We start from the raw sequence: 26,026 nt of genomic DNA, 5'->3' as shown, positions 1-26,026 counted from the left end.
AGGCAAAATTCGGCAGAGGGTGAAGTTGAAGGACAGTGCAACTGGACAAAGCCTCCCTAACCCCAGGGGCCATAATGGCACAGCCTTTACCCCTGCCGTGATCAGCCATTCCATGGCACTTACCCAGGAAGGGTAAAGGAGCTCCTATCTCGAGGCTCTGCTGCCAACATTCATGGTAGCAGGAGCGAGCACCAAGTCCACGGATGAGGATCTCTGTGGCACATCTCCCTCCATGGGGTTTCCTGTCACCAACACCCGGCACACCTGGGAAAGAACAGTCCACATCTTTTGAAGGGATACGTGCAATTCAGGGCCTGGGAGGTGGTTCAAATAAGGGTTACTGCTGCCGTACTGAGGTGGACTAGAAATAGAACACAAGCCGCCTGACTGTTGCTTTTGCTTTCACAGATAGCTCGCTGTTGTTTTTGCTTCAGTCCTGGTGGAGAGGGTAAGCAGAGCACTTTTATTCTTTGCATCTGTGTGGTACTGCAGTCCTATAGCTCTAATCTGTAGTCATTTGGGATTCAGACACAAATAACTTGAATAGTAAGGAGAAACTTTTATTCTAAAGCTGACTTACTACTTATATACTTTTCACATTCTTCCTGAAGGATAGGTGAGTTTTGTTTGTGTTGGTATTCTGGTAGGGAGAATCAGTCCAAATTTTGGTTTATATGTAAATTAAATTATACAGTGAGATTTAGAGAATCAGAAAGCACATTTTTTAAAAAGGAATGATTTGGAAAATACCAAGAGGTCCTGACACCTTGTTTTGGGGCTGTTTCATTCCTTCACCTTACTTTCCTTCTTGGATTGGAGGATTCCAAGGGCTTGAGAACTAACTCTTGTTTTACTCTCACTTTCTGCTATGCTTATAGTAAGTTTTACGTCTATAGTAAGTTTTACGTCTTTAAGGGTTTTTAAGGGTTCTCTTTCTGTTAAAATAAATGTGGCAGGCCAGTCGCGGTGGCTTATGCCTGTAATCCCAGCACTTTGGGAGGCCGAGGCGGGTGGATCACCTGAGGTCAGGAGTTTGAGACCAGCCTGGCCAACATGGCAAAACCCTGTCTCTACTAAAAAACAATACAAAATTAGCCAAGCATGGTGGCGTGCGCCTGTAATCCCAGCTACTTGGGAAGCTGAGGCAGGAGAATCGCTTGAACCTGGGAGGTGGAGGTTGCAGTGACCCAAGATCATGCCACTGCACTCCAGCCTGGGCAAAAAGAGTGAAACTCCATCTCAAAAAATAAATACATAAAAATAAATATGGCATTAGGTAACTCTTCCTGTTACGGAAGTTGCTAGGGTAGAGTGGGGGTTTTGTGCTTAGGGCACAGATTGAAGTTGCCAGAGGGTACAGATGGCTTTCTGGCATCTTTTCTACTGACAGCCCTGTAGAATTAGCGAGCGTGACTTGGCTGAATGGTAAACACACACATTCACTCATTAAGCCTGGGCTCCCTCTGTGCTTCACAGACACTGAAGAGCAGCAGCCGGGGAAGGAGGGACCACGGGTCATTTATGATGAGAAGAAAGGCACCGTCTACATCTACTCCTACTTCCACTTCGTGTTCTTCCTAGCTTCCCTGTATGTGATGATGACCGTCACCAACTGGTTCAAGTGAGTGGCCCATTTGCTTAGGTATTTTTGAAGCAAAGTCTTAAAGTTAAGAGTTAAGTACTGTTCGTGTTTGTTTGTTTGAGAAGGAGTCTCACTCTGTTGCCCAGGCTGGAGTGCAGTGGCACAATCCTGGCTCACTGCAACCTCTGCCTCCCGGATTCAAGCGATTCTCGTGCCTCAGCCTCCCGAGTAGCTGGGATTACATGCACGCACCACCATGCCTAGCTAATTTTTATATTTTTAGTTGAGACGGGGTTTCACCATGTTGGCCGGGCTGATCTTGAACTCCTGACCTCAAGTGATCCACCTGCCTTAGCCTCTCAAAGTGCTGGGATTACAAGCAAGTTCTGAGTTTTAACAGTGGACAGGTATGTTTTAACCCTGGAAACTGGTGATGCTTATGGCAACTTTAAGAAAATGGAAGGTTAGCTCTATATGGACAGTCTCGAAAACATGGTAATGGAGGAAAAATAGGAATTCCTAAGCATTCATTTGCCTTTCAGAAAGGGAAAATATCCCTTTTATTTCTACTTCAAATTTTGTGTATCTTTTTCCCCATTTTTCTTCATTTTCATTACAAAAGTTGGAAACATCTTTTTTTTAAATACAAACTAAATGTGGAATTATGAAAAGTAACAATGTGGTACCCCCCCCCCCCGCCTCTACTTCCCCCACACAGATAACCATTGCTAGGATGTGTATCCTTCTCCTTTTCTCTGCATTTACAAACCTATGTAATTTTTTTTTTTTTAGTTGGAGTCTTGCTTTGTCACCCAGGCTGGAGTGCAGTGGCACAATCTCAGCTTACTGCAATCTCTGCCCCTGGGTTCAAGTGATTCTCCTGCCTCAGCCTTTTGAGTAGCTGGGATTACAGGTGCTGCCACCACACTGGCTAATTTTTTTATTTTTATTTTTAGTAGAGACGGAGTTTCACCATATTGGCTAGGCTGGTCTCGAACTCATGACCTTGTGATCCACCCATCTCAGCCTCCCGAAGTGCTGAGATTATAGGCATGAGCCACCGTGTCCAGCTAATTTTTTTTTTTTTAACATAAATGTCATTATACATGTTTTCCCTTGGAGGCTTTTTTTTTAACTTGGCAGTACATGATTGACCTGGCCTTCCCTGGCACTACACAGAGGTTCATACTTTTTCTACAGGTCTACAGCTTTGGTTGTATCGTAATTTTTTTGACCGCTAAGTTAAGCTTACACATGTAGGCTCATTGTGCTTCCTTTTATCATTCATTCAACAGATGTGCAAGTGGCTCCTATGTGCCACACGGTTCTATGAGGCAGGGTTTATAGTCCAGCGGGAGAGACAGACTATGACGCAAGTCAAATATGGTGTGTTAGATGGTGATGAGTATTGCGGAGAAAAATAAAATTAGTAGAGGGAATTGGGGTAGGGGTGGTGGGAGTGGTGGTTTCAAGCACAGTGACTAGAGAGATTCTTCCTGAAGGAGGAGAGGAGAAGGGAACTTTAATGCTTCTCAGTGATGCTTTGGGAACTTCTGGGAATTTTTGGCTTGGGAAGCTTAAGAAAAGATGGAGAAGGCTATAATTAAAAAGACAGATAATAACAAATGTCGAGGAAGTGGAGAAATTGGAACCCTCTTACATTGCTGGTTTGAATGTGAAATCTGCTTTGGAAAAGAGTTTGTCATCTCCTTAAACAATTAAACATTGAGTTCCAATGTAATCCAGCTCTTCCACTACTCCTGAGCGTATACCTAAGACAAAAAGAAAACTAGGTCCACAAAACTTACACAGCGGTGTTCATACAAGCATCATTGGTGATAATCAAAAAGGGGAAACATCCCAAATGACCATCAGCTGGTGACTGCCTAAACAAAATGTGCTCTATCCATACAATAAGATACTATTTAGCAGTAAAAAGGAATGAAGGACTGACACATGCTGCCACATGGCTAAGCCTTGGAAATGGTATGCCAGGCAAAAAAGCCACACACAAGAGACCATATGATTCCTTTTATATCAACTGTCCAGATAGGCAAATCCATAGAGGCAGAAAGTAGATTGGTGAATGCGGGGGGTGGGCTGAGGGGGCCATGGGAAAGGGGAGAGCACCTAAGGGGTGCATGATTTCTTTTGGGGGTGATGAGAATGTTTGGAAATGGGTAGTGTTGATGGTAGCACAAGTCTGTGTATGAATACATTAAAAGCCGTTGAATTATACCTTATAAATGGATGTGAATTAGTGAATTGTATCTCAATATATTCCTGCTTTGACTGGGGCTGGGTCTCTTGTTTCCACAGCTACGAAAGTGCCAACATCGAGAGCTTCTTCAGCGGGAGCTGGTCCATCTTCTGGGTCAAGATGGCCTCCTGCTGGATATGCGTGCTGTTGTACCTGTGTACGCTGGTCGCTCCCCTCTGCTGCCCCACCCGGGAGTTCTCTGTGTGATGATATCGGCGGTCCCCTGGGCTTTGTGGGCCTACAGCCTGGAAAGTGCCATCTTTTGAACAGTGTCCCCGGGGGTTAAGCAGGGACTGGCGCCCTGTGCCTGAGTGGGTCTGAAAAGGCTTTGAGGAAAAAAAAAAAAAAAATCTGATTAGCTTTTTACTTTTGAAATTCAAAAAGAAACTACCAGTTTGTCCCAAAGGAATTGAAATTTTCAACCAAACTGATCATGGTTGAAATATCTTACCCCTAGGAACTGGATACCGGTTATGTTGACTTCCTTCTGCATGTTTTTGCCAAAACAGAATTTGGGGCACAGCATCTTTTCACAGGGATAAAAATACCTTGTGTGGCCAGTCATTCTCATCCTCGGAATAGAAAAACATGCCAAAATCTTGAGTCCCCAGCCCCTAACAGAATCCAGACCCCTCTCACTCACTTCCGCCTCTTAGAGCCTTGTCCCCAGGGGGCTTTAAGGACAGGACTCAGCCTGCAGAGCCCCTGGTATTTATAGGGTCCAAGAGGAGGCACCTGCTTTTCAACTGCACCCTCAGTGCTGCCTCTTCATGGCCCCTAAACGTTTCCCTTTTAGGTTGTGATGCTGGGAATCACAGACTTCACTCTCTGCCTGCACCCTTCCCCGAGGTCTCATCTTTTCTGGGTCCCACATCTTTGTAATAATGTGAAAAAGCACAATTTGCCTGGTCACCCCCAACATGGTTTCCCACCTTATTATCACTACCTGATCCGAGTTACTGCAATAAGTACGGCGCTTATTTATGGTGTTATTCACATGATTATAGAACAAGATTCATGTTTTCTTTGCCTAAGCAATGGAGGGCTATCATTCGTACTTGTTTGTGCTGTTGATAATGATAATACTTTTAGGACCTTAACTGAAAAGCTGCTTCGTGTTGAAGCCTGCTGCATGCACTGCTCTTTCAGTTGTTGAGGTCAGCCCCTCAGTTTTTCTCCACCTTGAGGCCTTTGAAACTGTAAAAGCGGGAGACGTTTTGTGTTCTGGATCTGTGATGTGACCATACCGTTCAGGTTCATTCTGGCATCCTTGGAGTAGATTTGCTAACGTGAGAATTTCTGAGGTGAGGATCTCAGACACACTGACCAGAAGAAGCTTGTGGCCGAATATACTTAAAAAGAGGTGGGCAGAGGCAGGCGGATCACTTGAGGTCAGGAGTTCCAAGACCAGCCTGGCTAACATGGTGAAACCCTGTCTCTACTAAAAATAGAAAAATTAGCTGGGCATGGTAGCGTGTGCCTCTAATGCCAGCTACTCGGAGGCTGAGGCATGAGAATCACTTGAACCTGGGAGGCGGAGGTTGCAGTGAGCTGAGATCACACTGCACAGGAATTTCCAAAATACATACTTGCAAAGTAATACAGAAACGTGACTTTCGGCAGCTACCCAAGATGATGCCTATTTTCAGTGTTGATGTTCTCAGGCAGGGAAAAGGTTTACTTGGTGGAAACTCCTGTTAGAATTTCATTTGGGATGGAAACAATCTTCTCGAGCTCTCTGGAAGTGAGGATCTAAGAATAAAAGGCTCAGCCTAGTCGTGTTTTTCTGTGCCCTGCTGTATGAGTTGGGCAGAATTGAGTGCCACCTAAGCTGGGCTTCTGTGTGCCAAAATGCTGGTGGGTGAAATTAGTGAAATTCTTTCTATTCATTCCTTTGCCCTTCTCCCAAGAAAACCCATGGGGAAACAAATTACAGGGGATGAATTCCTTTAGAACTTTCCCTACTTAGAGTGTTTGAGATTTAGTTTCAAAAGGCACTCCATCTGTGTGTGTGGTTTAGAGAGCCTTGTTTTGTAAATTCCATTAAATTTCCTTTTGTAGGGCAGGAGCTCTGTATTCAGCAGTTAAAAGATTGATCCGGAGTCGCAAAATGAAAAGCTGTGTGCTAACCCGAGGAACCAGTTAGGGGACAGGAGCTCCCTGGGCCAGGAATGGGTTCAGGGAGTGGGGCTGTGTGTCACACACAGTAGCTGTGTTGCAGTGGCCTAGGGCCTTGGGGGTTGTCTTTAGGAAACACCGTGAGGGGAAGCAGGTAAAAGGCCCGGGCAGTATTGTGACTAGTTTCATTGTTTTCTTCCTGCTGAGGTCTAGCAGAGCCCTTGCTTTGTCTTCTCGGCTGGGTCTGGCTGCCAGCTGGTGTGATGTGAGAAACTGACCTTATGCCCAGTCAAGGTCAAGCTTGGACCTTGGATTCCTTGGCTGGCCATGGTTGGCCCTTTCCTCTGCAGAAAGCAGCTCAGGGAAGCCCAAGCAAGGGAGTGTGGTTGGTAGAAGGCCCTCGTTGCTTCCTTCTGGAGCCAGCCCAGCCACCCCACGTTTTCCAGGTGTGTGAGTCTGGTTTGTGACATCCTGTTCCCTTCTGCTGGTTGGTCTGATGCAAGAGGAAGAGTTACAGTTGCTCTCAATTTTATTCTCAGCTGACAACGTGTATCTGGATGAACAAAACAGATGTGGATGTATCTGAAGACTGAGGGACTATCAATGCAAAGTTAATGTTAATGGTTATTAATTGTGATATACAATACTCAGGTGAGGAGTCAACATTCCTGGATTTAAAGAATCTACAGTTTTGTGCAATTGTGATTTGAGAAACTGGAAACATTGTGCCAATGGCTTTGAGTTGCTATAACAATGGTGTTAATTTGATTAACTCACTGATATCTTTTAAAAATAATAGACATTTGCTTCCTACACCTTTTTGTACATGACCTAAAGAGTATATTCCCAGAAGCTGCTGGTCAGACACATTTAGGGATGACAGTTGAAGAGGACTTTTTTAAAGCTGCATGTGAATATTTCCTCTGTGTCATTTGTCTGATGTAGAAAAATTTTCCCCTCATTTTTATGAGTAAAAACACTAAGTGGGTGGCAGGGGGGTGGGGGTTCTTAGGGGAGTGTCATACCGAGGCATGTTACCTGACTGGAGACTAGAGACTATTTCCATTATAAGCCTTCAGAAACCCAACCATGTCTTTACTGTGTCTAGCTTTTTAAATACTGATTGGTTAGTTTTATTTTTGCCCGCAGTTTCTTGGGCAAAAAGGTTCTTCATTTTGTCTGAAAAATAAATTATTTGCCAGAGGTATTTGGAGCCTCTTTGAAGGGGAGATAGAGTGGGGGTGGGTTGTGGGGAGGGTGGAGTTATTGGGGTTTTGGGGTTCTGTTCCATACAACATTGTTTATTTCCAATTCCTCAGAAGATCCTTTATTATGAATAACCTCAGTGTAATGTTAATTTCCTGCCCCCAAGCCAAAATTGTCACCTCAACCTTTTTTTTTTTTTTGGAGACGGGCTCACTCTGTCAGCCACGCTGGAGTGCAGTGACATGATCTTGACTCATGGCAGGCTTGACGACCTGGGCTCAAAGACCACCTCCCAATTAGCTGAGACCACAGGTTTGCCCCATCACACCTGGCCAATTTTTATTTTTTTGTAGAGATGGGGTTGTCCAGGCTGGTCTCAAACTCCTGAGCTCAAGCAATGTGCCCGCCTTGGCTTCCCAAAGTGCTGGGATTATAGGCATAAACCACTGCACGCAGCCTACCCTCTGCCTTTTTAAGATGATGTATTTATTTAATTTTTGCCGTCATTGGTGCTTCACCTTCCTGCGAAGGAAATTCCAGAGCCTGTATTTAAGCTACCTAGGCTTTTACGCTCCCTTTATTGCCTTTCTAAATAGTATCTCATTTGGTGTACTCTAGTATCCTATACCTCTTGGAAACGAAAGAGGGCCCACCCTATAACTAAGAAGGGACAAACCTTGAACTAAGTAAGACCTTACACACCCAGAAAGAACACTGGGCCCTCCTTCAGGGACAATGCAGTAGCCACTTGGCTTGTGGAATTTTCTGAAGGCTATTTTCTGTAACTTGCTAGTTCACTTAGTTTTGCATTTCAGGCAGAGGTGCACTCTGTAATGTTGGGCCTTTGACTTCACAGTACTGGAGAGCTGTTCACACAGATGTTTAGACCTTTATCTCTCTCTCTCTCTTTTCTTCTTCCTCAACAAATCTTTCACAGAGGCAGTCATTTTGAAAGGTTGAAATATTTGGCCTTTACCAAAGAGCTTTTTTTTTTTCCTTAAGCAAAATCCTTTCAGAAAGAAACAAATGGGGAAGGGGAGATTAAGAATGCATATGTCCCAATCCACTTCTATAGGAGTTTAATCATATTCACATGAGTAAAATGATGGAAGAACTCTTTAAGGTAATCCTTTGGGATAAAGGATCCTGGGAAGTTCTCTCAGGTAAAGAAAGCTTACAGCAGATGTGTAATATATGTCTTGAGAGCTATTTATAAGAAATTTAAGAGGATTGTTTTGTTTTCCTTTATTAAAGATTTAAGCCTTTTTTACTTTGCAAAAAGAAAACTACAAAAGTTTTATAGATATAACTTTGCTAATTTTTTAAACTTTTCTGAAACGATTAGCTGTAGCCAAATTATGTGGTTACGTTTTGCTACATTAGAATTTGAAAATGCAATATGTGTGGTAAATCTACTGTTTGAAATTTATAATGGTCTCTGATATTATGAGAATTTTGGTAACTTTTGAAAGTTAATTTTCCCCCTTTAGTCATGGATTTCTATTTGTTTTTTAATGTTAATTTTTCTATAAAGCATCTGAACTAACTAGGCTTTTCCTATGTAAAAAACTCAAAACTTGTTAACTCTGTACTTTAATAAAATTTAAAATTAAAACTGTTGTTTTTTTCTCTTCTGCTAGATACATATATAATTAAAGTACTCAAGTTAGTTGTTTTGCAGAGATGTTGCCTTCAGATGTTAATCAGGTCTCTCTTAAGTTTCATGGAGTCTATGCTGATCCTTTAATTGACAAATAAAAGATATATATCTGTGGTGTGCAACATGATGTTTTGAAATATGTATATATTCAGGAATAGCCAAATCATGCTAATTAGCATATGCATTACCTCATGGTTTTGTGCTGAGAACATTTAAAATCTACTCACAGTAATTTGTTTTCTTTTTTTTTTTTGAGACAGAGTGTCGCTCTGTCACCGAGGCTGGGGTCCAGTGGCGCGATCTCAGCTCACCGCAACCACCGCCTCCCAGGCTCAAGCGATTCTCCTGCCTCAGCCTCCCGAGTAGCTGGGATTACAGGCATGTGCTATCATGCCCGGGTAATTGTTGTATTTTTAGTAGAGATGGGGTTTCGTCATGTTGGCCAGGCTGGTCTTGAACTCCTCTCAGAATTTTTAAGGTACAGTGCAAGGTTCCTAACTCTAGTCACCATGTTACACAGTAGATCTCCTGAACTTATTTCTTCTGGCTGATATTTTGTGTTCTTTGACCAACATCACCCTGAACTCCCTCTCACCCAGTCCCCCGCCTCCAGCCCTTAGTAACCACCTTTACACTCTGCATCTCTTAAGTCAAACTGAGGAAGTTTGACTTTTTAAGATTTCATGGATCAGTAAGATCACGAAGCATTTGTCTTTTTGTGCCTGGCTTATTTCACTGAACTGTCCTCTAGGTTCCTCCAAATTGTAGCACATTGCAGGAGTTCCTTCTTTTTGAGGCTGAATTTTTTATTGTGTATATATACCACTTTTCTTTTCCTTTTTTTTTTTTTTTTTTTTTGAGACAGAGTCTCACCCTGTCACCCAGGCTGGAGTACAGTGGTGTGATCATGGCTTATTTTGGCCTTGACTTCTTGGACTCAAGCAATCCTTCTGCCTCAGCCTCCCGAGCAGCTGGGACCACAGGCTACAACACCAAGCCTGGCTAATTTTTGTATTTTTTTATAGAGATAGGGTCTCACTATGTTGCCCGGGTTGGTCTTAAACTCCTGACCTCAAGCAGTCATCCTGCCTCAGCCTCCCAAAGTGCTGGGATTACAGACATGAGCCACTGCGCCCAGCTCACTTTTTTTTTTTTTTTTTTTTTTTTTTTTTGAGTTGGAGTCTTGCTGGGTCGCCCAAGCTGGAGTGCAGTGGCATGATCCCGGCTCACTGCAACCTCTGCCTCCCAGGTTCCTGAGGCAATTTTCCTGCCTCAGCCTCCCGAGTAGCAGCTGGGACTACAGGTGGCCACCACCACACCTGGCTAGTTTTTGTATTTTTAGTAGAGACAGGGTTTCACCATGTTGGCCAGGCTGGTCTCGAACTCCTGACCTCGTGATCCGCCTGCCTCGGCCTCCCAAAGTGCTGGGATTACAGGCATGAGCCACTGTGCCTGGCCACATTTTCTTTATATTCATTTGTGGACACTTGGGTTGATTCTATATCTTGGCCATTATGAATGATGCTACAGTGAACATAGGGGTATGGATATCTTTGACACACTGATGTCATTCCCTTTGGATATGTACTCATTAGTGGGATTGCTGGATCATATGGTATTTCTACTTTCAGGTTTTTTTTTTTTTTTTTTGAGACAGGGTCTCAGTCTGCCACCCCAGCTGGAGTGCAGTGGCACGATGTCAGCTCACTGCAACCTCTGTCAGCCTCCAGGTTCAAGTGATTCTCCCACCTCAGCCTCCTGAGTAGCTGGGGTTACAGGCGTGTGTCACAATGCCCGGCTAATTTTTGTATTTTTGGGGGGTAGAGATGGTTTCGCCATGTTGGGCAGGCTGGTCTGGAACTCCTGACCTCAAGTGATCTGCCTGCCTCGGCCTCCCAAAGTGCTGGGATTACAGGCGCGAGCCACTGCACCCAGCCTGACTTGAGCACTTTTTCATATTATCTGTTGGCCATTTGTATGTCTTTTGAGAAATACCTATTCAGGTCCTTTGTCAACTTTTTAAGTGGGTTTTCTTGCTATTGAGCAGTTTTGAGTTTCTTATGTATCTTGAATATTAACCCCTTGTCAGATGTTAAGTTTGAGAGCATTTTCTCCAATGCTGTAGGTTGTCTCCTAACTTTGTTGTTTCCTTTGCTGTGCAGAAGCTTTTTAGTTTGGTGTAATCTTATTTGTCTACATTTTTGTTGCCTAGTTTTAGTTTCAGGTTTTAACAGCTAAGTCTTTAATTCATTGTAGGTTGATTTTTTAATATGGTATGAAATAAAGGTCTAATTTCATCCTTCAACATGTGGATATCCAGTTTTCCCAGCACCATTTATTAAAAAGACATTCCTTTTCCCATTGTTGTGCTAATTGTTGAGAATATAAACATGAAACTCCAAGCTTGTCTTCTTCCTCTGAAAGCTCCTGTGTACCGCACTTCCTTTTTCCTGCCCTTATGCTAGTGACACCCTGTCCTGATATATGAGAATTAGAGTAAAGCATTTTTTTGTTTTTTTGAGACGAGGTCTCTTGCCTAGGCTGGAGTGTAGTGGTGTGACCATAGCTCACTGCAGCCTCCAACTTCTGAGCTCAAGCGATTGTTCCACCTCAGCCTCTCGAGGGCTTGGGTCTACAACTCCTACTCTCAAGTTGAGCCTTCTCTCTTGGTCTCCCAAAGTGCTGGGATTACAGGTGTGAGCCACCACACCAGGCGCTTAACCATTTTTGGGTGTACAGTTCAGTCGTATGAAATGCATAGTACATTCACATTGTTTTGCAGCCAATCTCCAGAACTCTTCAATTTGCAAAACAACTCATTAAGGAACTCCCTGTTCCCTGCTTCCCCTCTCCTGTTGCAACCGTCATCCTACTTTCTGACTCTGAATTCGTCATTTGCTTTTTTTTTTTTTTCCCCTCTGCTTCTTCCCACATAGATACTGATAGTCTTCAGCTCTTCCAGCTTTTGATTTTTGATTGTGCTATCTAGTTGCTATTTTTATGTAGCAATTCAGGAAGATCCAAAAACTATGCTTCTACCATTGCCCCCATCTCTTCCATTCACATTTGAACTCGCCACAATAAAGCATTCACACACTTAAATTGAAAACTGCTTTTCAAAGTCATGGGTGACTTCCACGTTGCCACGTCCATCGTCCTTACTTTACTTGACCTATCAGAAGCACTGGACACTATGAACTGTTTAAACTGCACTGCAAACCTTATTCAGATTTCATACACTCATCCTTACTTTTTGAAAGGGATTCTCTATTGTAGTTATCTTTTTCCTCCTCACATTGTACAAGGAATGCGGGAGGCAAATAACTTGTCTTTTTAGTTCTTAGGTCTCTGCACCCACAGAGCCATCCCTGTGGAGACTTATCCACACGCAACTGGACCTGATTTACTTCCTAACTCCACCTTCTGGGTTGGCCTTCCTTTACTATTTGAAAAAGCATGATTGGGCCTGGCGTGGTGGCTCATGCCTGTAATCCCAACACTGGGAGGCTGAGGCGGGAGGATCACTTGAGGCCGGGAGTTCAAGACCAGCCTGGGCAACATGGTGAAACCCTGTCTCTACAAAAAATACAAAAATTAGCCGGGCTTGGTGGCACGTGCCTGTAGTCCTAGCTACTCCAGGGAGGCAGAGGTTACAGTGAGTTGTGATTGTGCCACTGCGCTCCAGCCTGGGCAACGGAGGAGACCCTATCTCAACAACAACAAAAAACCTGATTTGCAACCAAATAGTTTCCTCAGCCTATTTCCTGCCAGTAAATGGTTAGGAGCCCAGTGGCTTTGTTTTGAACTGTCTTTGTCCATTTTAGTCCAAGCTAGTGGTGTTTGTGTTCGTTCAGTTCTCTTAAAAACATTGTGAGTTTTCTGTGGATTTTATTGGGATTCACTGTGTTAGATAAAAACCATCTCCACCAATCTTTTTAAGATACACTCCCTCTCTGGGGTACAAGTCAGGGTGCTGTGTGAGAACACACTTGTTCTTTCAGAAGCCTGTTTGTCTAACTAACCATGAGGGTTTGAGAAGCACTTCCTTACATCTTTCTGGGATTTTAACAAAGGGCCTTATGTTGACCAGAGGCCACGTTTTACTTGTGGCATTGAAACCACCTTTGCAAAAATTATAACCGAGAGGATTATGACAATGAAAGAGATGTGACCTAACTTACTGATTTGTTCCTAACCTCCAAGCTGTCCTTGTTCATTCCTGGGTGTAGGCTGAACTAATTTTGGAAGGAACTTAGCTTATAGTTTAACTTTGTTTTTTTTGTTTTGTTTTGTTTTGTTTTGAGACAGAGTCTCACTGTATCACCCAGGCTGGAGTGCAGTGGCCCCATCTTGGCTCACTGCAATCTCCACCTCCCGCGTTCAAGCAATTCTCCTGCGTCAGCCTCCTGAGTAGCTGGGACTACAGGTGCATGCCACCACGCCAGACTAATTTTTGTATTTTTAGTAGAGACAGGGTTTCACCATGTTGGCCAGGCTGGTCTCAAACTCCTGATCTCAAATGATCTACCCACCTCGGCCTCCCAACATGCTGGGATTACAGGTGTGAGCCACCTCGCCCGGCCTATAGTTTAACTTTGAAACAAAGATGGTACCAGCCCTTTCCCTGAACAAACCCCCTTTTAGCCTGGGAACTATAAACTGCCTTTGCAGGACTAACAAATTAGCTACAAGATTAGAAATTGTGGTTTAGGAGTCATGCAGCTGGAGGTGGCAAGATTCTAAACCCCTCCAAATCGCTCCTCCAGATAACAGATACTTTGCAGACCCTGCACTAGATGGATCAGCTGTCCCTAACCAGACTGATAAATTGGTTCATCTGGTCTTGTGGCCCCCACCCAGGAACTGACTCAGCACAAGAGGACAGCTTCAACTCCCTATGATTTCGTCTCTGACCTAACCAATCAGTAGTCCCCACTTTCTGACCCCCTGCCCACCAAATTATCCTTAAAAACCCCATCCCAAGTCTTTAGGGAGACTGATTTGAGTAATAATATAACTCCAGTCTCCCGTACAGATGACTGTGTGTGGATTAAACTCTTTATTGTAATTCCCCTGTCTTAAATTGAGTCTGTCTAGGCAGTGGGCAAGGAGAATTCGTTGGGCGGTTACAGCATCTTAGATTTGTTCTTTGCCTCCAAGTTTTATTTTGCCTTTAGAACACGCTGCTAACTGACTCAGACAGTCTTGGGCCCTCTATATTCTTCTAAAATTTGCTTGAAAGGTGAACATTTCCCTCTTTAGTTTATCTCTTTCTGTACTTTATCAACTATTACAAGCCACTTGGCATTTTCAGCATTCTGCATGAAAATGTCCTTAGCCAGTTCATGAACACATGTACCATCTTCCACATTGCTACAAGTGACAGTGTAATTGAGCTGCCAGTATGTAACTCAGGCCCCCTTTTCTCTAGCCCACAAGAGCAAGAGCAAGTTTTTCCTTCCTGTTTTAGGCTATCATTAGGCCTTTCTTGCATTGCTCTGAAGGAATACCCAAGACTGGGTAATTTACAGAGAAAAGGGGTTTATTTGCCTCATAGTTCTGCAGGCAGTATAAACATTGGTACTGGCATCCGCTTGGCTTCTGGAGAGGCCTCAGTGAGTTTTTACTCATGGTAGAAGGTGAAATGGGAGCAGGCACGTCACATGGCAAGAACAGGAGCAGGTAGGGAGAGGCGCCACATACAACTAGATCTCATGAGAACTTACTATTGCGAAGACAGCACCAAGCCATGAGGGATCTGCAACCATGACACCTCCCGCCAGACCCCACCTCCAATGCTGAGGATTACATTTCAACATGAGATCTGGGAGGGACAAATATCAAACCATATGAAGACTCCACCAACAGCCTACTCACTGCTCTTCAGTCTTCTATGTGTTACTTGGTCCCAAACATGTAGCAATTGGCTTTAGGTTTTCATTCCAGTAGTATTTCATGTTCTGGTGCCAATTTTTATTTCAGTCCCCTATTGCTGTGTAATGTCAACCTGAAAGAAAGAACTAAGGGCCAGGCATGGTGGCTCACACCTGTAATCCCAGCAGTTTGGGAGGCCGAGGTAGGAGGATCACTTGATCCCCAGAGTTTGAGACCAGCCTGAGCAACATAGTGAGACCTTGACTCTACAAAAAATTTAAAAATTAGCCAGGCATGGTGGAAAAAAAAAGAACTAAGGCAAATGCATATAGGTAAAGAGTTTATTTGGGCCAAATTTCAGGATTGCAACCTGGGAAGCCCTTATATACCAAGTCCAGGAGGTGCTCCAAGTTGGGGTGGTTACAAGCAGATTTTAAGGAACAAAATGAGGAGCTACAACAAGGTGGTCTCAGCATGTTCATATAGAAATACCATCAATTAACAGAAATAAGCTAACAGATGATTAGCTAAGGAGTACAGTGCTTCTTGGAATAGTCATCAGTTTGTGAATAACCTAGACCTGGAGTTCTTTACAGAAGCAGGAGGGGATCTAGGAATTTCAGGAGAGTAACTGTGGGGTCTCGTGCCTACTCCCCTGTGGCCTATTCTATTTAGTTCATCTGTATTTGTCTATTTTGTCCTCAGTAACAAATCACACTAAAACTTAATGGTTTAAAACAACAATTGGTATTATTTGCTCATGGTTTGGGGGTGAAAAATTTGTGCAGAGCATGTTGAACATGGCTCATCTCTGTTATCTGGTGTCTGCAGCTTCAACTGGCTGGCTTGAAAGCTGGGGGCTGGCAGAAATGCTCAACTAGGCCGAAATGGCTGGGCCTTTGTTCTCTTCTACATGTCTTTCTCCACATGCCTTCTGGGTTCCAAGAAGGAGCATTTCAAGAGGTGAAAGGAAGGCTTCTAAAACAGTTCCTAAGGCCCAGCCTGGAATTTACAGTATTACAGAATCTAGTTACAGAACTAGATTCCATTGGTCAGAATTGGTTTAGGGTCAGCCCAAATTCAAGGAAAAGGGAAAGATACTCCATCTCTTCTTAGGACAGTGGCAAGATCACATTGCAAAAGACTATGTGAGGTGTGAGATATTTCTGCTGCCATCTTTGGAAACACAATTTACCACACCCTCAAAATGGCTTCCCGTCTCCTTTGAAGTAAAAGCCAAAGTCTTTACAGTGGTCTACAAAACCCTGCATGACCCATTCCCTATCCCTGCCTCAACTACCCTTTGCCCACTCTGTTCCAGCATTACTGGCTTGCTTGCTGGTATTCAAATCCAGGAGGTATGCTCCTCCTTCCCCCTCTCCCCCACAGGCTGTCTGCACATACTCTTTCCCATACTGGAATCCTTCTCCCTTAGATAGCACTTGGCCCATTCTGTCACTGTATCAGTCTGTTCTCATGCTGCTAATAAAGACATACCCAAGACTGGGCAATTTATAAATGAAAGAGGTTTAATTGACTCACAGCTCCACATGGCTGGGGAGGCCTCAGAATCATGGCTGAAGGCGAATGAGGAGCAAAGTCACGTCTTACATGGTGGCAGGCAAGAGAGTGTGTGCAGGGGATCTACCATTTATAAAACAATCAGATCTCATGAGACTTATTTACTACCATGAGAACAGCATGGGAAAGACCCAGCCCCATGATTCAGTTACTTCTCACTGGGTCCCTCCCATGACACATGGGAATTATGGGAGCTACAATTCAAGATGAGATTTGGGTAGGGACACAGCCAAACCGTATCAGTCACCATCCTCACACTCTTCCTCAAATATGTATTACCTTTTCAGTGAAGTTCTCCCTGACTATTCTATGTAAGATTGCACTCTCTCCCTGAATTTCCTACCCTACTTTACCGCTATATTGTTTTCTATGGTACTTGTCACCATCCAGCCAACTATATACATTTTCTTACCTTTTCAGTTTGTCTTCAGTGACACTAAAATTCAAGCTCCCTTAGGGGTAGGGATGTGTTCACTCCTGTATCCCCAGTGTCTAGAATGATGCCTGGTACATAAAATAGGTGACAAATGAATAAATGAACAAATGGATGGATAAAAGAAAGAAAGATTTGTGGATGGCAGTAGTGAAAAACAAGACATCGTAGTGCCTTGTGAAGGACTTTTAAATGCCAATTGAAATGTCTAAACTCTATTTAGGGAACGGGACAAAGGAAAGGGTGATACTTTAGATAGTGGATGCTATCCTTCTAGGCATATGTAAAGATAAAGATAGGTGCTGGAAAGAAGAGATTTGAGTATCTGAACTTAAAACAAATTATATCAAGGTTATGACAAACTGGGAAGATGTAATTACAGATAGGGCCCTGTTGTATTGCCCAGGCTCAAACTCTTGGTCTCAACCAAGTAGCTGGAACTACAGACACAAGCCACCACAACCAGCAATATATTTAGTAATTAAATTGCCTACTTTTTTTTTCTTTTGAGATGGAATCTAGCTTTGTTGCCCAGGTTGGAGTGCAGTGGCATGATCTTGGCTCACTGCAACCTCTGCCTCCTGGGTTCAAGTGATTCTCCTGCCTCAGCCTCCCAAGTAGCTGGGATTACAGGTGCCCGCCACCAGGCCCAGCTAATTTTTGTATTTTTAGTAGAGATGGGGTTTCACCATGTTGGCCAGGCTGGTCTGGAACTCCTGACCTCAAGTGATCCACCCGCCTTGGCCTCCCAAAGTGCTGGGATTATAGGCGTGAGCCACCACGTCTGGCTAAAATGCTCTTATAAACCAATAAGAATATAATAGAAAAACAGTTGGTAAAAAAAACATGAAACTATCCTTCAATCTTACTAGTAATTAAGGAAATTTTGTTTCACTTATCAAATGGCGATTAATTTTCAGCTAAGCACTGAAGACGATACTGAGGAAGACTGCATTTTGTATGTTGTGGTGTGAGTGTGGCTCACATTGCCTGGCACATTTAGCAACATGTATCAAAACTGTTAAAAAATGACACACCTTCTGACCTTGCAATTCCAATTTAAGGAATTTCCCTAAGGAGTTAATAATAGACAGTTTCAACTATTTAGTTACAAGAATACCATTCAAATAGAGTTCATAAAAGCAAAATAATAGAAATAATTTAAATTCACTTAGAACATCTATATATGGAAATGTTAACATAGCTAATAAATACAGTGCTGTAGAAAAATATCTTATTGATAGAATGTGTTCTGAATGCCTTGTAAAAAATAATTTAGACAACTGTTACCAGGCACAGTGGCTCATGCCTATAATCCCAGCTACTTGGGAGGCTGGGGTGGGAGGATCACTTGAGGCCAGGAGTTCAAGACCAGACTGAGCAACATAATGAGACCCTGTCTCTACAAAAAAATTGTTTTAAAAATTATCCAGGCATGGTGATGCACACCTGTAATCCCAGCTGCTCTTGAGGCTGAGGCAGGAAGATCCCTTGAGTGCAGCAGATGAGTTCCAGGCTGCAGTGAGCTATGGTTGCATCACTGCACGCCAGCCTCAGTGACAGAGGGAGACCCTGTCTCTAAAACAATCAAACAAACAAACAAAACCTATATACAGTGCTATCCAAGTTATGCACACATGCATAAATGTACTCATGGGTGCACATGGACCCAAAGGAAATGTACCCAAATGTTCACCTACCATTTTGTCTTCACAGCGGCACCTCCTCCCTGCTTTTTCCCTCTTCATATTTTGGGAAGTTTTCTAGTAGGAGCAGCCATGTCCTTTCCATACAACTCTCCTGTCATAGCTTCAGTTAATTGATCCAAGAGTGGACTTTCCATCTAAGCTGGACAGTCAGTGTCTTTCTGGAAATTTGGACTTGAGACTGAAAGAATACACTTTGAAGTGGCTGCTGTCTTGAACCAAGGAGTTTGGAAACTTAAAAGATGTTGTTAGTGACTGTTTTAAGCATCATGGACATAGAAAGAAAGCCAATTTGCAGAAAGATATAGGATTAAAACAGCTGTGCAGAGGAGCAATTGTGGAAGAGAGGAGAGGGAGGGAAAGAGTAAGAATGAATGGACTTCCTGGATTTCCTTATAATGTTCCAGTCTGCAACTCTAATCCATTCTGGAGGCCCAGTGTAATGAAATAATAATGATAGCCGATGTTTATTGAGCACTTAACATGTGCTTGGCATAATTCTCACAATGATCCTATGGATGTTACTGTTCTAATCCCCATTATGGCAATGGAATAAAGGCAAACTTTTCTTAAAATTCTTACTAATTTGCTTTCACAGAAACTGCCAGATCTCTCCTCTCTCCCCAGTTCCCTTTCCCACCTCCTCTTTTCTTCACTGCCTCCCCTCCCCACAAGATCTTCCCCATTAGGTCAATCTTTCCTTTCCATATGCAGTGCTTTCTCTGGGCTTCTTTATTTGTATAACCATTATATCAGTAAGGAATTGCATTTGACAAACGGACCACAGGGACTTAAACAGCTGGGATGTTGGTTCAGCAGCTCAAGGATATCAGGTCAAAGATTACTGTGGATTTCGGGTTTCCCCTTGTGGCCCCCAGGAGCTGCTTTGCCAATCCATCTAATCTGCATTCCAGCCAGAAGACCCTGAGGGCTCTGGGCTCCCTGGAGAAAAGTTCATTGCATGCTTTAGGGCAGGAAATATCAAGATGAGTCTGGAAATACCTTCTTATTGCCAGAAAACAAACATACTTTCAAAGACCCTTGGAAGACAAGCTAAGTTTTGTCTAGTCATAAATTTTATCTAGAAATAAGTTTTGTGACCATTATAGTATTTTGTGTATGTTTTTCTGCTTCTTATGACAAGAGACTGATTCATTAGACTCAAAATATTAGTAAAAATTTATAAGATATTGATAACTAAGTTTGAAATAATGTTCAAATGTTTAAATTGTTAAATCTTTAAATTTATAATTTATTAAATTTGTAAGGTTGAACTTTTTAAGTTCAGTATTTATTAAGATTTTGCCTATAGAAATGTGAGTCTGCTTTGTTGTTTTTTTCCTTGAGAAATCAATTAAAATTAGGTTGTAGTTTGAAATGTCTAAAACTTAATTTTGAAAGTTTGATAAATATTTGGGAGTACTTTATCAAATTTACAAGCCAGTTAGGCATTCATCAAAACCAAATAAAAGTAGATAATAAAATATTAACAAAATTGATTTATAAATTAACACAAGTTTAAAGTCTTCAAAATTAAGTTTTTTTTAATTATACTTTCGGTTTTAGGGTACATGCGCACAACATGCAGATTTGTTACATATGTATACGTGTGCCATGTTGGTGTGCTGCACCCATTAACTTGTCATTTAGCATTAGGTATACCACCTAATGCTATCCCTCCCCCCAAAATTAAGTTTTAAAACATATAATTTAAATATATAAAATATAAGTTGAAATTAAAGGGAGCATTTATTTCAATGCATAAAAGCTCTCTTCAGATGTAAGAAAAACTCAGATGACATTTTGGAGGTAGGTGGTATCAGTCAGTGTCAGCTAAGTTATGCTGTGGTAACAAGCAACTCCAAAACCCTCAGTGGCTTACAATGACTAAAGTTCAGTTCTTGCTCACATTACATGTCAATTGTGGGCTACCTGTAGCTTTGCTCTAAGTTTTCCATCCTGGGACCAGCAGTCTGTATTTGGAATATTGCTGGTTTCATGGAAGAGAGAATGAACATAGTAGAACCACATGATGAATCAGAGCTTCTGCTTAGAAGTGGCACACATCACTTCTGTTATCATTGCATTGGTCAAAGCAAGTCTCATGGCCACTCTTGAGGTCAATGAGGTGAGGATATGTAATCCTCCCACAAGAAAGGACACCTCAAATCACATCTCTAAGGCTGATGCAATGAAGCAGGGAAGTATTATCTTCCCCAGGGTGGGGCAGCAAATATTTTGAGTAATAAAATCTACTGTAATGGGGAATAGGAGGTTTTTAAAAAATTCTTACAACCTAGTTTTTTTCCCTGTCACATAGGTTGTCAGTATATCCGAACTTACAGAAGTGATTGTGATTGTGTCTGGGTGTTGGAATTATGGTGATTTTAATTTTCTTCTTTGAAAGTTGTTGACGATGAGTATATATTTATTTTGTAGCCAAATTAAAATTTTTTAATTAAAAATTTAAATTATACCAGGCTTGGTATCTCATGCCTGTAATCCTATCACTTTGGGAGGTCAAGGTGGGAAGATCACTTGAGCTTAGGAGTTTGAGACCAGCCTGGGCAACATAGTGAGACCCTGTCTCTATTTTTATATAAACAAATAAACAAAAATTTTGATGAAAAATGTTTTTGTAACCAAATTAAAATTTATAAATTTCATTTGTACAAAAAAGGTAGTGGATAACTAACTTGTTTTTAATATAGGAATGGTAGTATGTGTAGAACAGTGTTTTAGAAAAATACATCTCACAACATTGAAGAAGAAAATGTATGTTGGAGATTTTGTGTTTTAGATATATCTCAACCTGTCAGCTTTGAAAGAATGTGGCTATGAAATAGAGTGTGTTTGTTAAAGAAATAAGTAAATCAGTAAATGAATGTTGGTTAGTTGGGTGGAGAAAGGCTTAGAAGCATCTAGCACTAAAAGATATATTCTTTTGTGGTTATCTGGCTGATGTCATGAAATTCTGACTTATACCACCAGGGAAGCTTACATTTCTCTTTGGCAGGAAACTTCAAATTTAGTACAGTTTGGACCTCACTGCATAGTCATAGTAAAAACTTTTGTACTTAATTGACTCTTTGTTTGCTTCTGGTTTTATAGTGGCCTTCCTGATGAACTAGCTTTTTATAATCCAAATTGGATCTGTGCCTACTTGATTGTTTCTGTCCCAATTCTACTTGGTGGTCAAGACTGAATCAGATTTTCAGTTCCTCCTTCTCCTCTCATTTTGACTTTCCAGTGTATTCAACTGAATTTTCATCATAATGACTCCAAAGTACTCTTCTCTTCCTTTGTCTTGTGGTCACAAGAAAAATCACAAGATCACATTGATGGATGACGCATGAGCTCCTCATATTTCTGGTAGAGTCTCTGAACTGAACTAGCGTGAGTCTAGGTTTGCAGGAAGGCTTTTGATTCAGCCTTGTGATTCTCATGAATAGATGGCAATAGACTTAATCTCTCTCTCTTGATCTTGCTTTTCTTTTTCAACTAATAACTTTATTTACATCTATTTTCCTCCCTACCCAACCCACTGCATGTCCTTTTCTTGACCCAGGTTATCACATTTCTTAACCGGTTTGCTCTTCTCCATATCCAAGGCTGCTCTTGTAGGTCACCATTGTAACTCCACAGTTAATGCAGCAACTGCCCAGCTGAGTCTTCCCATCATCAGACATCCCCAATCCATTTCAGCTATGGTGAGCTTTCAATAATGCAAATCAAGTCATCAAGGTCATTCCTGTGTAGAAAGCCCATTGCCTTCATCATATACTTATGGCTTTCAAGTTCCTTCATATCTAATCTCTGTCCCCCTTTCTAGCCAACCTCCCAGTACTCTTATTCCAATATACCTCATGTCAACCAGATACTACTTTTGGTCTCCCCAGATGCCTTTCCTTGACAGTGAACCTTGCTTCTGCCTGAAACACTCTTTCTTCCCCTATTTCTATCAAGCTCCCTGATTTTCAAGGTTCATTTCAGGCAGCATGCTCTCTAGGAAGCATTTCTTGGCAGCCTGATCCTCAGCCCAGCCTCTGATCTGATTTAGGCCATAGATTGAGCATAACATGTTTCACAGTATTGCAATTGTTCGTTTATGTGGTGGTATCTCCTCACATTGAGGGTAGAGATTGTGTTTTGGTTTTCATGTTTGTTTTACCATTGTATACCTAGCACCTAGCATAAGGTTGGGATGTACAATTGTTTGCTAAATGAATGAATGAATGGATGGATGCCTTCACAAGGAAAATCGCTCACTAGACCATGTTGGTCAGCAGCAGGTACTGGGAGGCACAGAGTCTAAGAGTCTAGCACGTGATACATGACCACTGTCTCACTGTGCCATCAGGAATGGAGTGGACCCCTATTGGGATGTCCATCCCCCTACCTTTTTTGGTTGGAACCATCCCCCTTCTCTCCCTTCCCCTCCACATAGTGACAGGGATGGGCTCCTGATTGCCATGTTCATAAACAAGACTACCTGCAACTACTCCCCACCCTGGGTGGGAGTTGGGCACTGTTAGTAAATTGGTCTAGGATGGTGCCTGACCCAAGGTGGTTCAGTCTGTGTCCTTCTCCAGGAACTTGGAATCAGGACGTACAGAGAGTTGCCTCTCTGCAGGTGGTGAGATAAGCACAGGCCCTGTCCATGGTCATGTTTTTGGCCATTTGGACCAGAGAACCCTGTTTGCAAGAAGACAAGATTTCTAAGATCCAAGCTCTGATTGCTTTTCCAGACTCTGGCTCTAAGGTCTTCCCATGGCCGCGCAGCTTTCCTGAGCTTGAGGTTCCATGAAACGCTCCTGCATCCTTACATGAAATTTCATTGTATTTAAGCCCTAAATCTCTCTGAAAAACAGGGACTGTGGAAATAAATGAAGACCACCCAAATGAGAACAAACGAAGCCTACTACAGAGAGCTTGCAAGGTAGCCAGCCACCATCACTTGTGTTTGGCAGACACTTAAAGGCAGGCAGAGGTGTGGAAAAGCCTTGTGGTAGAAACAAGGGAAGACTTTGGGAGCGCCCTGAGACTGTTGGCACGGGGAAGCTGCAAGTGGGCCAACTAGAAGTGCGGCATGCTATGTGATTTGTTGGGGGTGCCCATTTGGCTTTCTCTGGTTAGTCCAAAGTTGGAGGTGGGGGCAAAAATTATGGGAGCTGTCAGTTTGTTAATCGAGTCCTGGCCATTTGGGGTCCATTGCTAAGGGAGTTATTGCTTTGCTTCCTGGATTGGTTACTGCAGATAATATGTTGGCTTCCCAGGCTAGTTGCCACAGATTGTGGGTCAGGGTTCTATTTTGATATCTAGTCTGGCCATCTGCATATTCAATATCTCATGACAATACCTCTCTCTCCTTCCTTCACTGGGAAGCTATTTAAAATCTTCTGAAATTTACCTGGTTAAGTGCATAATATGTGCAGGAACAGTTTCAGCTTTTGAAAAGGGAGGATGTTTTAGAACAAGAGACACAGAAACAAGGATATATGTGCCAGGCCAGGAAGCATTATTACAGGACACGATATCAGAATAAGCTACCTTCCCCTTCCGTAACTTCCAGGGCTGGTGGAAAGGGGAGGTGAATACTGATGGACCCTGCACATTCTCAGATGCAGGGACCCACTGGGAGAGTGAAGGTGAGCACATTGGGCTTTGAAGTCATTTTGCTCAACTTTGTTTTCCTTGACAGCAGCTCCACTTCTAAGTTTTGGATTTGGGGGCTGGTGAGATGGGGAGCTGGATCATCTCTATTCAAAGAGCTGCAGCTGATGCCCAGACTATGTCACTTTCTCACCATAAGGGCAGGAAGCTCCCTAACAGACAACTGAACACAAGGAACCGAGCAAATGTAAAACTAAGAGCATACTCAGATATCATCTACTCTAACTTCCACCATCTCCCCATGTCACCTTTTATTAATAAAAAATAAGGGAAGAAGCTGGGCATGGAGGTTCACTCCTGTAATCCCAGTGCTTTGGGATCCTGGGATCCTCCCAGCTGAGATGGAAGGATCTCTTGAAGCCAGGAGTTTGAGACCAGCCTGGGCAACATAGTGAGACCCCATCTCTACCTAAAAAATATATTAAAAAAAAAAATCAGCCAAGTATGGTGGCATGTGCCTGTAGTCCTAGCTACTCAAGAGATTGAGGTGGGAGAACTGCTTGAGCCCACGAGTTTGAGGTTACAATGGGCTATGATCACACCACTGCACTCCAGGCTGGGAAAGAGAGTGAGACTCTGTCTCAAAGAAAAAAAAATTGATGACAAAACAGATTAAGAGAATGTATTAGTTTTTTTATTGCTGCTGTGACAAATCACCACAAATTTAACAACATAAATTTATTAGTAGACAGTTCTGTAGTCAGAAGTCCAGGCGGGCTTGCCTGAGTACTATGCTCAGGAATAGCACAGGGCTAGAAATCAAGGTATTGGTTGGGCAGAGCTTTTACCTGGAGGCACCGAGAAAAATCTGCTTCCAAGTTCATTCCAATTATTGGCTGAATCCAGTTCCTTACGGCTGTAGGTCTGAGGTTCCTCTTTCCTTGCTGACTGTTAGGCAAGGGCCACTTTCAGTTCCTTGAGGTATTCCTTCTTGCGTGGTCCTGCCATCTTCAAGCAGCAATGGCACTTGAGTTTTCCTCATACTTCAAATCTCTCCAAATTCTCCTTCTGTTTTGTAAAGGGCTCTTGTGATTAGATCAGGATCACCCAGATCATTTTTGTATTTTAAAGTTGACTGACTTGAAACTTTAATTACATTTGCAGAATCCCTTCACAGGAGTACCTAGATTTGTGTTTAATTAAATAACCAAGGGACAGGAATCTCAGGGAGGTTGTGATGGTTAATACTGCGTGTCAACTTGATTGGATTGAAAGGATTGATCTTGGGTGTGTCTGTGAGGGTGTTCCCAAAAGGGATTAACATTTGAGTCAGTGGGCTGGGAAAGGCAGACCCACCCTTAATCTGGGTGGACACAATCTAATCAGCTGCCAGCGCTGCTAGAATATAAGCAGGCGGAAAAATGTGAAAAGAGAGATGGGCCTAGCCTCCCAGCCTACATCTTTCTCCCATGCTGGATGCTTCCTGCCCTCAAACATCGGACTTCAAGTTTGGACTGGCTCTCCTTGCTCCTCGGCCTGCAGACGGCCTATTGTGGGACCTTGTGACTGTGTGAGTTAATATTTTATATATATATATATATATATATATATATATATTCCATTAGTTCTGTCCCTCTAGAGAAGCCTGACTAATACAGAGGTCATCCCTAGAATTTGTCCTACTACAGAGAGATTGCAATTTATACCATATGGGAATTGTGAATAGAATAAAATGTTTGCACATATGCTGGGTACTGTGTATTTGTTATTTGGAGGTGGAGAAAGGGGGTGAACATTTCCTGACTGATAGGGTTTGGATGTGTGTCCCCTCCAAATCTCAGGTTGAAATGTGATTCCCAGGGTCGAAGGTGGGACCTGGTGGGAGATGTTTGGGTCATGGGGGCAGATCCCTCATGAAAGATTTGGTGCCCTCCCTGAGGTAATGAGTGAGTTCTCACTCTACTAGGTTCACATGACAGCTAGTTGTTTAAAA

At 42.6% G+C, this 26,026-nt stretch overlaps 1 protein-coding gene across 3 annotated transcripts in view; it reads left to right on the top strand.

The window, feature by feature from the left end:
- The window catches only part of SERINC5 (serine incorporator 5), a 151,825-nt gene that overhangs the window by 114,940 nt on the left and 10,859 nt on the right, over window positions 1–26,026 (top strand). For 2 of the 3 annotated variants that reach the window (XR_008502609.2, XM_054488017.2), the window contains exons 10-11: window positions 409–448; window positions 1,477–1,621. Coding sequence is in view for 2 of the 3 variants with exons in the window: in XM_054488017.2 (XP_054343992.1) it covers window positions 409–448; window positions 1,477–1,621 (185 nt within the window). In the remaining variant the exon portion in view is untranslated. Of the gene's footprint in view, window positions 1–408; window positions 449–1,476; window positions 1,622–3,901; window positions 8,949–26,026 lie in introns of those variants that run through there. The other variant, XM_054488014.2, reaches the window with a different exon arrangement.

Source organism: Pongo pygmaeus, chromosome 4, assembly GCF_028885625.2.
Source record: "Pongo pygmaeus isolate AG05252 chromosome 4, NHGRI_mPonPyg2-v2.0_pri, whole genome shotgun sequence".
Lineage (NCBI taxonomy): Eukaryota > Metazoa > Chordata > Mammalia > Primates > Hominidae > Pongo > Pongo pygmaeus.
This window is presented reverse-complemented; position numbering and strand designations above follow the sequence as displayed.